At 48.6% G+C, this 13,349-nt stretch overlaps 1 protein-coding gene across 22 annotated transcripts in view; it reads left to right on the plus strand.

Annotated features, from left to right (window-relative positions):
- Madd (MAP kinase activating death domain) overlaps positions 1-13,099 on the plus strand; it is a 40,162-nt gene extending 27,063 nt beyond the window's left edge. For 13 of the 22 annotated variants that reach the window (XM_055600824.1, XM_055600858.1, XM_055600831.1 and 10 more), the window contains 8 exons: positions 711-821; positions 3,859-3,966; positions 7,212-7,376; positions 7,595-7,667; positions 7,773-7,879; positions 9,930-9,999; positions 11,791-11,837; positions 12,136-13,099. In XM_055600824.1, coding sequence (XP_055456799.1) covers positions 711-821; positions 3,859-3,966; positions 7,212-7,376; positions 7,595-7,667; positions 7,773-7,879; positions 9,930-9,999; positions 11,791-11,837; positions 12,136-12,240 — 786 coding nt within the window. In that variant the 3' untranslated portion in view covers positions 12,241-13,099. Of the gene's footprint in view, positions 1-710; positions 822-3,858; positions 3,967-7,211; positions 7,377-7,594; positions 7,668-7,772; positions 7,880-8,515; positions 8,848-9,929; positions 10,000-11,790; positions 11,838-12,135 lie in introns of those variants that run through there. The other 9 variants (XM_055600952.1, XM_055600941.1, XM_055600962.1 and 6 more) reach the window with 2 other exon arrangements.
- Positions 13,100-13,349: the final 250 nt, after the last annotated feature.

A 13,349-nucleotide genomic window follows, 5' to 3' on the forward strand; every position in this document is an offset into this window, starting at 1 on the left:
GGAGGCAGGGACCCAGAAGCAGGAACTGATGCAAACACTGTGGAGGAGTGCTGCTTATTGGATTGCTCAGGCTGCTTTCTTTTACAACCAGGACCACCTGCCCAGGGAGGGAAATGATATGTCCTGGGCTCTCTCACATCAATCATTAATCAGAAAATACCCCACAGGCTTACCTGCAGACCAGTCTTACAGAGGCATTTTCTCAATTGAGAGTCCTTCTTCCCAGATGACTTTAGCCTGTGTCTAATTGGCAAGAAAGCTAGTCAGCTTGGCTTGTATCGTAAGGTTTCTTCTCTGCTTGAATTCCACTTCACTTCACTGGACATAGATGGTGGCACTCACCTGCAGGAGTGTCTCAGTTACCTGAGTCCCGCCCTTGCTGTCCCTGTGTTACTGTTTCTAAATTACACTCTGAGAAGTCCTTTTGGGGAGAACGTTGTAGTATTGGTTGAGAACAGGAAGAGGTGTCCCCTTGATGCCCAGCGCTCTTAAGAGCTGCTTTTTGTTAGAAGCTAGCTAGCGGCAGAGACAAATCTTTTATCCCCAGCACGTGGACAAAATACACAGTTGAAAGTGTTCTGCTGTAGTCAATGATATAGTCTTTCAGATTTCCATTTCTCTCAGGTAAGTGGAAACTTTGACATTTTCTTGTCTCTGCCTCATTGGGAAGAGAGAGATCCTTTATTAAGACACCTGTCTTGGCTTTCCAGGTGAACAAGAACGACATCAGGAAGAAAGTACGGCGTCTAATGGGAAAGTCCCACATTGGGCTGGTATACAGCCAACAAATCAATGAGGTGCTTGATCAGCTGACAAACCTGGTGAGCTTATCATACCTTCCCTTGGCTTCTTTCATTGTGCTTATCATCCCTCCCTACTGCAGAGTTTCCACATGGGACATTGCTGCCCTGTCACTGTGCAGCCTGGTTAGTCCCTAGCTTTAAGAGTGGGGCAGTAGTCCAGGTGAGGTTCTGGCTCTTCGATTCAGGGTGGAGACTCGCAGTACTCCAGTTTCCACACCAGACCTCACATGGAAACCTGTTCTTACCACAACACTAAAATGGTTCTCTCGTTCCTTTTTTTGTTTGTTTGTTTGTTTTGTTTTTGAGACAAGGTTTCTCTGTGTAGCCTTGGCTGTCCTGGACCCACTTTGTAGACCAGGCTGGCCTCCAACTCACAAAGAATGGCCTGCCTCTGCCTCCCAGAGTGCTGGGATTACAGGTGTGAGCTACCATGCTGAAAGGAATTTTATATAGACTGCTGGCACATTCCTGTCCTGACATTAAACCATGTGAGCCCCACCCTTGCCTCCATGCAGTGTTTTATAAGCCAGGCATGGTGGGAGCCTTTAATCCCAGTGCTCCGAGAGCACCAGCCGTGCTCACAGTGCACATAAAATAGCAAAAGACATTTTAAAAACTAAAAAACATCCCAACAGTTCATGCTGTGTGTGCCGAGGCACACCAGTGAGCCTGTACTCAGGGTTTAGTTATTTGTTTTAGCCTGAAACTGGGTTTTACAATTTAAAGATTTTTATTTTTCTGTGTACCTTTTTGTCTGCATGTATTTTATACCTGTGCAACGTGTGTGTGTGTGCAGGTGCCCGCGGAGTACAGAAGAGTGTATCAACCCCCCTGGAACTAGAGTGACGGGCAGTTGTTGGGCACTGTGTGGGTGATAGGACTCAAAACCCAGGGCCTCTGGGCCCTTAACTGCTTAGCTATCTCTCTGGACCCTGAAACTGACTTTTTAAAATTTATATTTTTATGGGGCTAGAGAGATGGCTCAGAGGTTAAAAGCACTGGCTGCTCTTCCAGAGGTCTTGAGTTCAATTCCCAGCAACCACATGGTGGCTCACAACCATCTATAATGAGATCTGGTGCCCTCTGCTGGTGTGCAGGTGTACATACAGGCAGAACACTGTATACATAATAAATAAATAAATAAATATTTTTTAATTACATTTTTTATAATTCAAGGAGGATCACAAGCTTGAGGCCAGCCTGGCCTATATTGTAAGACTGTCTAAAAAATTATTAAAAAAAAAAAAAAACCCTGGTTCTCTGGGCTTGTTGGCACATACCTTTAATCCTAGCACTCAGGAGACAGAAGCAGAGTTGAGGCCAGCTTGAGCTACAGAGCAAGTTCCAGGGCAGCTAGGGCTGTTATACAGAGAAACCGTGTCTCAAAAAAAAAAACCAAACAACAAACAAACAACCCTGCCAGTTTTGGGACTGGAGAGATGGTTCAGTGACTAAAATCACACACTGCTCCTGCAGAGGGCCTGGGCTCGGTTCCCAGCACCACATGGCAGCTCACAGCCGCCTGTATCTCCAGTTCCAGGGCATCCGATGTCCATTTCTGACCTGTGTGGACACCAGACACGTGTGTGCATATATGTACATGCAGGCATAATACTCATCTACATAAGATAAAAATAAAAAAATCTGAAAGCCAGTTTCAGCTATGGATGTCCTTGGTGAAGCAATGAAAAACATTACATGTATTAAATTTTAATCATTGCTTATATGTCTTAATATTTTCTAAAACTCAATGGGAATTATACATAAAACATTTCTGCTGCAAACCCGGTGTATTAGTTGTGAGGAAAAGCCATCTGAGACAGGTGAAATATTAGCTTTGTTTATGAAATACAGAATCAAATCAAGAAGATGGAAATTATCAGGAAAAGTGATTTCACAACATACTATTTTTTTGTTTTGTTTGAGACAGGTCTTACTATGTAGCACTGGCTGGCATGGAACTCGATGTGTAGAGCAGGCTGGCTTCAAACTCATAGATATTGCCTGCTGTTGCCTCTCTAAAGTGCTGGCACCTTATTTTATTTTATTTTTCTAATGCAAAGGGGATTTCATAGTTCAAACATGGTATGCAACAAAGAATGATCTTAAACTTCTGATCCTCTAGCCCTCCCTCCTAAGTGCTGAGATAACAGGCACCAGGGCCAGCTCCTCCCTCTCTGTTGCTCCTTTCTTTCCTTTTTTAAATGGTGTTTGCTTGTTTTGTTTTTTTCCTGAGACACGGTTTCTCTCTGTAGCCTTGGCTGTCCTGGACTCTCTGTAGACCAGGCTGGTCTCGAACTCAAGGAGATCCACCTGCCTCTGTCTCCCCGAGTACCAGGATTAAAGATGTGCACCACCATGTCCGGTTTTTAAATGGTGTTTTACCATGTAGCTCAGGCTGGCCTCAAACTTGTGATCCTCCTACCTCAGCTTCTTGAGTGTGTGATACTATGTCTAGCCAAAGAATATAGCTATTTTCTCCTAAACCAAACATTAAAGAGATTTGCAAGTACTAAAACATTGCTACTTTTTATTGTTGTTGTTATTAGAAGAAATACATTTTATGAAAGATGTGTTCTTTATCACATGTTTGGCTATCAGAAAATTATTTTTAAATGAATTAATAAACATGTAAATATTATTAATACTTCTAGAGTAGTAAGTATAGCTATAACTCACATAAACAGAAGTTTTTTGAGATCTTCAGGTTTTAAGAGGTATAGGGACCCTGACTCCAAAAAATCCTTGGTCCTTCCCTGTGGCCAGCAGCTAGCAGATAATATGGTGCTGAGCAGTGGGCACAGTGGCACACACCTCTAATCCCAGCGCTCAGGAGGCAGAGGCAGGCAGAGCTCTGAGTTTGAAGCCAGCCTGGTCTACAGAAAGAGTTCCAGGACAGCCAGGGGCTACCCAGAGAAACCCTGTCCAACCAACCCTCAAAAAGATTGTGCTAAGGAAGCTGTTAGGAATTTAATTGCTAAGTGAGGCATTTTAAATTCCAGATCTGTGTGTAACAGAAATGTCTGAATGTTTCTAAGCATCGATTTTTCCTCAGAATGGACGTGACCTCTCTATCCGCTCCAGCGGCAGCCGGCACATGAAGAAGCAGACATTTGTTGTACATGCGGGGACGGACACAAATGGAGATATCTTTTTCATGGAAGTGAGTTCATGTTGGACAGCCAGGAGAATATTTCAGAGACACAGGAAGCTCCTAGACCAACAATAGGTTTTGTTTTCTGCTTCCTTATCGTCACAATCCATTTATCATTAATTTATCAAGTTATTGTGCAAATTATTAAGTAACTAGATGATTTCGCACCATTTCTTCTATCAGTATTGGATGTGTGGCATAATTTCATTGTCCATGAACCAGAACACCATAAAATGAAATGCTTGGGTGCTGTCTGGGTCATATTCTAATTTTCACTTCCATTCAGTTTCTTACTGTCTTCGTCCTTTGCCCTACAGGTAATTGTTGTCTCTTCTATATCTTCTAGGAGATTGTAGGCAAGCAATAAGATGTGAACATAGCCCAGCAGTGTTGATGCATGCCTTTAATCCCAGCACTGGGGAGGCAGAGGCAGGTGGATCTCTGAGTTTGAGGCCCGCCTGGTCCATAGAGCAAGTTCCAGGACAGCCAGGGAAACACAGAAAAACCCTGTCTCAAAAACAAACAAGCAAAAGCAAAACAAAACAACAAAAGATGTGAATGTAAATTATTATTTTCCCCTCTCTTGTGGGAAGGCAGCAGAAAGCCCCAGGATGCACTAGAGCGCGCTGGCGTGGTTATGGCACTGTGGTTTGGTTGCCTATTTACTGGCCTATGGCTTATCTTTTCATTCATTATTTTCTGACACTCCTCTATGATAGAACTTTCTTTCTTTCAAAAAAATATGTATGTGTATCATGTGTGAAGGTCAAAAGACAACTTGCAGGAGTTGGTTGTTGGTTTTCTACTTCTGCCATATGGACTCTAGATATCAAACTCAGGTGTTCAGTCTTGGTGGCAAGTGCCATTACTCATTAAGCCGTCTTGGAAGCCTATTACCCTTTCCTTTTTTTTTTTTTTTTTTGGACAAGGTTTTATGTAGCCTATAAACTCATTGTATAGACCAAGCTAGCCTCAAATTCATAGATCTGCCTCTAAGTACTGGGATTAAAGTTGTGTACCCCATGTCCATCTTAGTTTTTTGAGACAGGGTTTCTCTGTGTAGCATTGGCTTTCCTGGAACTCTGTAGACCAGGCTGGCCTCAAACTCATAGAGATCCTCCTGCCTCTGCCCCCCAAGTGTTGGGTTTACAGACGTGCACCCCCACTGCCAGGAGATAGATATAATTCTTTTTTTTAAATAATTTATTTTTGTTTTATGTGCATTGGTGTGTAGCCTGCATGTGTGTCTGTGTGAGGGTGACAGTCCTTGGAGTTACAGACAGCTGTGAGCTGCCATGTGGTGCAGGGAGTTGAACCCAGCTCCTCTGGAGGAGTAGTCAGTGCTCTTAACCGCTGAGCCATCTCTCCAGCCCTAGATATAATTCTTAAGGCTGTCCTAACATAGGTTCCACCCATTGCCAGTTATTTTGCCGAAGAAAGTCAGTTTCTGCCTTTAGGGAATCTAGACTTTGTTGGTCACATCTTCTTGAACATTGACACGTTTCTCAGTCATTTGTATTTCTTATAAACTGTTCGTCCAGTAGAAATGCTTAATTTCAGATTCAGCATTTGCCAAGAGTACTTTCTAAGCCTGTAGTTATTTATGGTGCCTTCGCAGGGTCATCTCTGTGTTTACAGGCTTCATCTGTGTCTCCTTTTGTGTGTGTGTGGTGAGGGTGTGTGTGACACAGGATCTCACCACATCCCAGCTGTGTGTGTGTGACGTCGCTGTGTTACCCGAAGCTCTGAGGAACACCAGCCTACTTTTCCAGGGTGCTATACTACTTCCTTCTCGGCCACGCTGCCATAGGCACTTCAGGACAGGGCTGTGCTACTCCTGCTCGACCTGGGCGCCTGGGTAGATGGTGCCATTTACCTCAATGAGAGACTGAGAAGGAGCATCTGCCCAGGGGGTGCTGAGCTCTGGAGGGCTGTTATGTCCTGGGTATGAGATGACCAGAGAGAACGGTCAGGAGCAGGGAAGGGAGGGCTAGAGTGGAGAGAGACTGAAGAGCAGCCCTATGTTAATACTTACGTAGACTGTAACTTATTTGTTAATGTGTATGAACGTGTGTGTTACCTTGTGTGTATGAAGGTCAGAAGGTTGCTTCTCTCTTCTTCCCTGTTTATGTGGGTTTGGGGGATCAAAATCAAATTTCCAGGCTTAGCAAGCACTGTTACTTGCTGAGTAATCCCAAATATTTTGTATCATAACTAGATTGTCAAAGCAGCTAACTGGGAACTTTCTTTGTGCAAGTTCCCTACTGCTGACCGAATCCCTAGACCTATGCCTGGATTTGACTCACATTAAGAATGGTATGCATATGTGGTTGCATTCCTTTAATCTCATCACTGGGAAGGCAGAGGCAGGATTATCTGTATGAGTTCAAGGCCAGCCTGGTCTACATAACAAATTCCAGGACTGCCAGGAGTACATAGAGTGAGATACTAATTCAAAAAAAGCATAACAAAACAAATTTTTGTTTTGTTATTGATACATATTGCATATTGATACATTTAATGCTGTGGTTATGACTGTCAATGAGCCCCTCCTTACCCACGAGGAGACATCAACAAAAGAGCTGTGCAACATGATATAGCTAGGTGTGGTAGAGCTAGGATCTCAACCCAAGCAGGCTGGCCTCAGCACCCAGGCTCTAACCAGCCTGCTGCAGTGTTATTACGGTAACTGAAGCTGTGAGAACAGGTGAGTTCCCTGGAGGGAACTGTTGAACAAGAGAAGCATACAAAGAGGGTCTTGCTTCGTAGTAATTTTTATGCAATGACCATTGTTCATGTGTCACGTAATTACAAAAATATTTTATAGTAGAGAAGAGCTAAGACTAGAAAATGTACTGGTCCCAACGTTTTCTCCTTGGTTAAGCCTGCCCTTTGGTAACCCAGCTGATTTCTCCACATGGTTATAAGATGGAGGCAGGAGACACTCTCCAGCCCTGGTCTAGAGGACAAGTGTGAGGTGGTACACAGTAACTGATTTGAACAATGTGCCTTTTGTACCCAGGCTCCTCTCCCAGATCCCATCTCTGTCAGCAATCCTTCTAACAGAAAGTCCATCCAGCAGTCCAGTGCCTGTTTTTCCCCTAAGGGGACCCTGCACATTGGGCAGAAAACAGAACCACGGGGCCGTTCCCAGGCTCACTCGTGCCATCCTTTCTCTGTGGGACGCATGTAGTGTGGCCTGGGACGGGAAAGGCTGTCAGAGCAGAACCCCTGACCTGTGCTGTACATTCCAGGTGTGTGATGACTGTGTGGTGTTACGCAGCAACATTGGGACCGTGTATGAGCGCTGGTGGTATGAGAAGCTCATCAACATGACCTACTGTCCCAAGACTAAGGTCTTGTGTTTGTGGCGTAGGAACGGCTCTGAGACCCAGCTCAACAAGTTCTATACCAAGAAGGTACTCAGGGTCTCTGTCTGGGCTGGGGATTGGATAGGCATTTAGGACTCAGTGCTGAGCTTCTCACTGGGAATTTAAAATTCCAAGATCCACACCTGGAGCCAGACTCTAGCCTCCACTGGCTCTGAGTCCCAGCATTGACTTTGCTAGCCCCAGGGCCGGGGAGAACGGAGCCATGGAAGGGCTGCTATTACAAGACATCCCTCCCTGTGCTGCAGTGTCGAGAGCTGTACTACTGCGTGAAGGACAGCATGGAGCGGGCCGCTGCCAGACAGCAGAGCATCAAACCCGGTGAGGAGCAGGCAGCTCCCCAGGGACCACAGAGACCTGCTTAGGAAGTTGGGCTGTGGGATTCTCCACCTTGCTAGTCAGCTGACACCTTCCTCCTTACCACAGGACCTGAACTAGGTGGTGAGTTCCCTGTGCAGGACATGAAGACTGGAGAGGGTGGCTTGCTCCAAGTTACCCTGGAAGGGATCAATCTCAAGTTCATGCACAACCAGGTAGGCACAAGCAGTAGCACAAGGCCTCCTGGCCCTGGTGTTTTGCCTAAAATAAGATAAGTTTCCAGGCTCTCGGTGCTCTCCCAGTGAGCAAGAGGGAGAGCCTTGGGCCAGAGAGAGGTGAATGGCTGGACCAATAGAGAATCCAAAGGGAGGGCACAGTGACTGGCGAGCCCCCCAGGCTCTGAGCAGATGCAGCAGGGAGCCTGTTGTTGGGGACTGGGAAAGAGTGAGGCTTGGTGGCTGTACTGCCCATCCATTAGACTCACGCAGTGTGAGTGGGAGCGTCTCATTGGCCCCTCTGTGTGTCTCTGCCTTCCTATATTCCCAGGGTGTGCTTCGCTTGGTGGTTTTGCTTTGAGAGTTTAGACTGGCTGATCTCCTTGTGTATTTCTAGTGCGCCTGTGTGGGTGTGTGTGTGTGTGTCTGTCTGTCTGTCTCTGTCCTCTCCAAGTATGGGTGTTTGCCTTTTCCTGCTGATTCTTTATCTTTCTCTTCCTCTGGTCACCCTCCTCTGCCCTGCTTCACAGGCCTCATGCCCTTCCTTTGATGGGGGACCGCTTCAGGATCCTTTTTCCCATTGTGATTCCACCCTAGGAACTGACTTTTCTTTTTCCTCTTGGTCTTCTAACACAGTGCTACTTCTTCTCTCAGTGGACATTCCTTAAGCTAATTCCCTCTGAGGCCAGCGCATCATCCCAGGTCCGTTCCCGGCTCTGACTCCTCACACAAGTGCCTTTTCTCTCCTCCCCTAGCATCCCCAAGGCTCTGGCCTAGGTCCCAGTATGATATCCCGAAGCCCCTGGCCAGGCAACAGAGACTCAGCGGGGGTGGATATCTAACTTGGATGTGGCCATGTTCCTCTTTGCCAGTTTAGCTGGGAAGATGTCTAGCTGGAAACTTTAGGTGCAACGAGAAATAGCTAAGTGGCTGCCCATGTGCCCTGTCCTTCTCTTAGTGCATTTCCAGCCTGGGACTTAGCGTGGTAGCATGCCCATGAAGATCTTAGGGCTGCCCCAGGAAGGGGTACTGTGTACTATGAACTACAGAGGCACTAGGGAGGTGGCTTCTGATCGCTCTTCAGTGCTGTATTATCGCCCGCCTCCTTGTCCAGCCTTCAGTGTTCTCCATCTCCAGTCTTCTTCATTAACAGTTGCACACCATGGCCAAACTGCCCTTCCTGGAAGGCTTGGTCTCAGAAGTAGCGCCCTACAGAGAGTTGAAGGCCGGCTTCTGGCTCTGACCCCATGATCTGAAATGATGATGGAGCACTGAGTTGTGGCCTGACCCCTCTTCTGCCATACAGCAAGCAGCTGGGGTAAACAGAGCTTCGGCTCTCCCAGTGTGGTTATGCAACTTGGAGTAACAGATGGGAAAAGCACAGACTTGGAGTCAGAATGTGCTCGGATCTGAGGCCCAGCTTCATTCATGAGCAAATGTTCTGACCCTATTTCTTTCTTACCTGTAATGGAGATAAGACTGTAGACTGTACCAGGCAGATAAAAATTTGTAAAATGCCAGGTCAATGCTTAGCACATGGTAGCTGTTATTGATGTCACTGCATACTTCTTGGGAGATCCTGGATCCTGTGTCAAGGAAGATAAGATCATCTCCCACCCTAAGAACAGTTTGAAGGGAGCTTTGCATCTGTGCCAGCCCTCTGCGCCGGAGGAGGATGTATGGAAGGGTAGAGACCTGATGGGCTAAGTCAGAGATCCTGGGGCACTATGTCCTATGAATGCTGCCCTGGGAAGAGGGTATGGGCAGGCAGCCCAGGCCAGCACAGGGGCCTTTGGGTTGGGTTTGACCATTAAAACTAATGCCTTCATTTCTCTCCCATGCTTTCTCCTCCGGCCAGGAGCGGAAGGTACTTGCCCTTTCTGCTTTCTTCGCTTCTTAGCGCTTTTGATTGTGTGTGTGTGGATTCTTATGTCCTCCTTTTGGGAACTAGGTTTCCTTGAGGGGCATGGGGCCATAGCTGGGAGAGTGGGCTTTATGGGGCAGGGGTGGAGCCTTTGGGCCTTACCCCCCCTCCCTCCCTCTCTTGCAGGTTTTCATAGAGCTGAATCACATTAAAAAGTGCAATACAGTTCGAGGCGTCTTTGTCCTGGAAGAATTTGGTAATTACACTATTTTGCTCTTAGGTCTGGACTCACATGGCAGTAACTCAAACCTTGGAGCTCCAGAGGAGGGACTAGGCACAGGGGGACTAGGCACCTCTGCAGAGAGGTCAGGAGGAGCAGGAGCGACAGGGAGAGAATGGAGCCCTGAGAAGACAGAATGGAAAGGAGAAAGACAGGAATAGCCTGTGGTCCCTGAAGAGCAGGGAGCCTTGAACAGGGTTAGAGTTAGGATGGTAGTGATGTAGTGCCTCCTTTCCTGGTTTGGCCAGTCAGTGGTCAGAAAGTTCTGGGGCAGAACAAACTGGTGATCCTTAGGCTCTATTGTGTCCATGTTGCCTGCTGCCATCTCTCTAGGAGCCCAACAGTGTCCCACCCAGCCCCCCTGGTACCACGCTGGGTTCCGCCTGGCCTCTGTTCTCGAGGAGGGCGTGAGGCAGCCCAGGTACTCAGCTGGGGCCAGAGAAGCCTCGTGGGCCTCAGAGGCAGTCGGGGCGGGTGTATGTGGAACCAGCCTCCCCACACAGGAACTAAGGAATGGTGTAGTGGGTCCACCCTGGGGCTTTGAGCTCCTGCTGTGTTTGTGCTTCATTCTTTTGTGCCCCTCATCGCTGCTATGAAAACCTTCGTTCTCCAGCAGGTAAAGTGACCTCGGCTCGTGCTGCCTTTCCCCAGGCCCCAGCCTCGGGCTGCAGGGGGTGGGTGGGCCCCTCCCAGCCAACCTAGCTGCTTACATGGCCAGTGGTCTCTCCTTCCTCTCCCCTTCCTCTTCCTTCCCAGTGCCCCTCCCACCTGTGCTGGCTCACTGCTCTGAGTTCTCTCTTCACTTCCCTCCTCTCTTCTGCCAGAGAGATACTTGGAGAACTCTTCCAACTCAGGAGAATGATCTGGGGCTTCTTGCTCTGCCTTTGATGAGTTGATTTCATGCTAACTCTGGGTTCTGGGTATTCTACCTCCCAGGGTCAGAAGAAGGTGTGGCCAACTCTCATTCCGCCCCCAGCCCTGGGGAGGTGCCATGCCCCCCTCCCAGTCTCAACAAGGCCACACTGATGGCTGGACCTGGGGGACCCTACTCCTTCCTCTGGCCGGGTACAGACCCTGCATGGCTGGGATGGGTTGACTCTTAATCTTGCATTCTGGGCTGTGGATGTGTGTATTTGCCTGATGCTCCCCGTCACTTCCACCTGGGTGCTGTACTCGCCTTTCTCTCCTGCTCAGTGTGTCTGCTCCAGAGCCCTCTGACGCTCTCCCTCACACAGGCAGGCCCAAGATTCTCCTGCCTCACAGGGAAGGACACTTCTAAGTCTGATGATGGGTTTAGTATTACTTCATACAAACTTATGACCCTCTGTGTGGGGCTTGTGGGAGGAAGGATGAATGATATGATGACTAGATTTGGGGGGCTCTGTTGACAAGGATGAGTTCATGGGCATCTCAGCAAAGTGAGGCACAGGCTAGCGACCACTGTCTTCCCTACTGCAACTCCTCAAAAGCCCTGGACAGTAGGTGTGACCAGGTGGGAGAATGGCCAGCCCTTCCACCTTGGGGCACCCATAGAGTTGTGTAGACCCCAGCCGCAGCAGACTTCAGATGTCTGTTTGAGGAGTCTGGCTGGACAGAGTGGCTGTCCAGACAGACACTCTGCTCTGTCATAGCCTAAGCCGCCACAGCCACTGTGAGAGGACACAAGGGAAGGGAGCGTGGTACCGGGCGCTGCCGCCTGGGGGAGTATGACACAGTTGCTTTTAGTTTTGAACTTTCTGTTTTGTCTCTTTGCCCGTCCGGTTTTAGTTCCTGAAATTAAAGAAGTGGTGAGCCACAAGTACAAGACACCAATGGTGAGTATGCTGCTCAGCCACAACAGGCCAGAGTGCACAGGGCTCCCTGGGAACCTTCGGACAGGAGGGGTGGACCCTCTTTGGGGAGTGGTCTAGATGCCGACGGTTCAACTCAAGCGGAAATACATCTTTCATCCCGGAAGGTGTACGGTGATGAGCCCCTCTCCCAGGAGAAAAGCCTCCAACCCAGAGGCCTGTCCTAGTGTTAGGGCAGGCCTTGTAGTCTGGGCTGACTCTCCATCTGTGAAGGTACAGGAGTCTCAGCGTGGCTGATCTCCTGGTCTTCTGTCCCCTGTAGGCCCACGAGATCTGCTACTCTGTGTTGTGTCTCTTCTCATATGTGGCTGCAGTCCGTAGCAGCGAAGAAGACCTCCGAACCCCACCTCGGCCTGTTTCTAGCTGATAGAGAGGGTTACACAGCTGTCCCAGCCCCGGGGTCACCCTCACCTCTTGCTGCTCCTCAGCACCGAAGCTGCTGTGCTTGAAAGGGGGATGGTGTGTGTGTGTGTGTTCTCTGCAAGCCCAGTTTTATGTCTGAGTGTGTCTTTGCGTTCGTTCTGTTATGGGGCTAAGCTAGTCCCGTTACCTTCTCTTCCTCCAATACCAGACTAGCCTACTGTCCCTCAGGGCTCCAGACTGTGTGTGTGTGTCTATGGGGCCACTGTGAGCCCTCTGTTGTGTGTCCTTGCGATGTTTGCACTGTGGTTCCATGTCCTTGTCCTTATACCGTCCAGTCTAAGGATCTTCTCCATCCTCTATGATTTGGCACTATAGGGCATCTGGGACAGTTCCACTCTGGGAAGGGAGAGACACTTGGGGACAGCCTTCCCGGCTGAGGGTTGGGGAGGAGGAAGGGAGCATTCAAGGGAAGCTGGAGTAAATGGCAACCTTCTTGCTTCCTCACACAATTCCTAACCTGCGGCTGCAGGTCATGCTGCCCGCCCCAGCTCCATCGATGGGTGTTCCTGCGTGACTGCCATATGCTGAGCTGGGATTTTTGCAGTGGTCTTCCTGGCCTTTGGCATGAGAGGACAGAGGGTGGCATGATGTGTTCCCGAGAGCACCAGCTACTCTGCCGGGAATGGCTGGGTCAGGGCCGAGTTGAGTTCAGCATGCAGGCGTGTCTGCAGACAGTGTCTCTTGGCTTCAGTGCCAGAAGGAGGACATGGACTGGGCAGGAGAAGGATGTAAATATTTCAGCTCCACGTTATTTATAGGAAAATGTACAGCTGTGTCATGTGAAATAAATGTCTTTAACTCTGCTTGAGCTCCCGGGCTTCCTTGAATAAAATAACACTTCCTTTCAGCTCAGACCCGAGGAAGGCTGTGCCCAGGTCGTCCACATCCAGGGTCTGGCTTACTGAGGCCCTGCTCTGGCTTTCTCCTTTCTGGGCTTCCCGGGACGCCAGGAAAGTTTCAGGCTGTAAAGGCCTGGAGTGCTCTGGCCACCAGGGGAGGAGGTGAGCTGGGCATCCATCCCTGAACAGCTTGATAAAAATCACAGGAAAACAC

Source organism: Psammomys obesus, unplaced genomic scaffold (genome assembly GCF_907164565.1).
Source record: "Psammomys obesus unplaced genomic scaffold, mPsaObe1.curated_primary_1811, whole genome shotgun sequence".
NCBI lineage: Eukaryota > Metazoa > Chordata > Mammalia > Rodentia > Muridae > Psammomys > Psammomys obesus.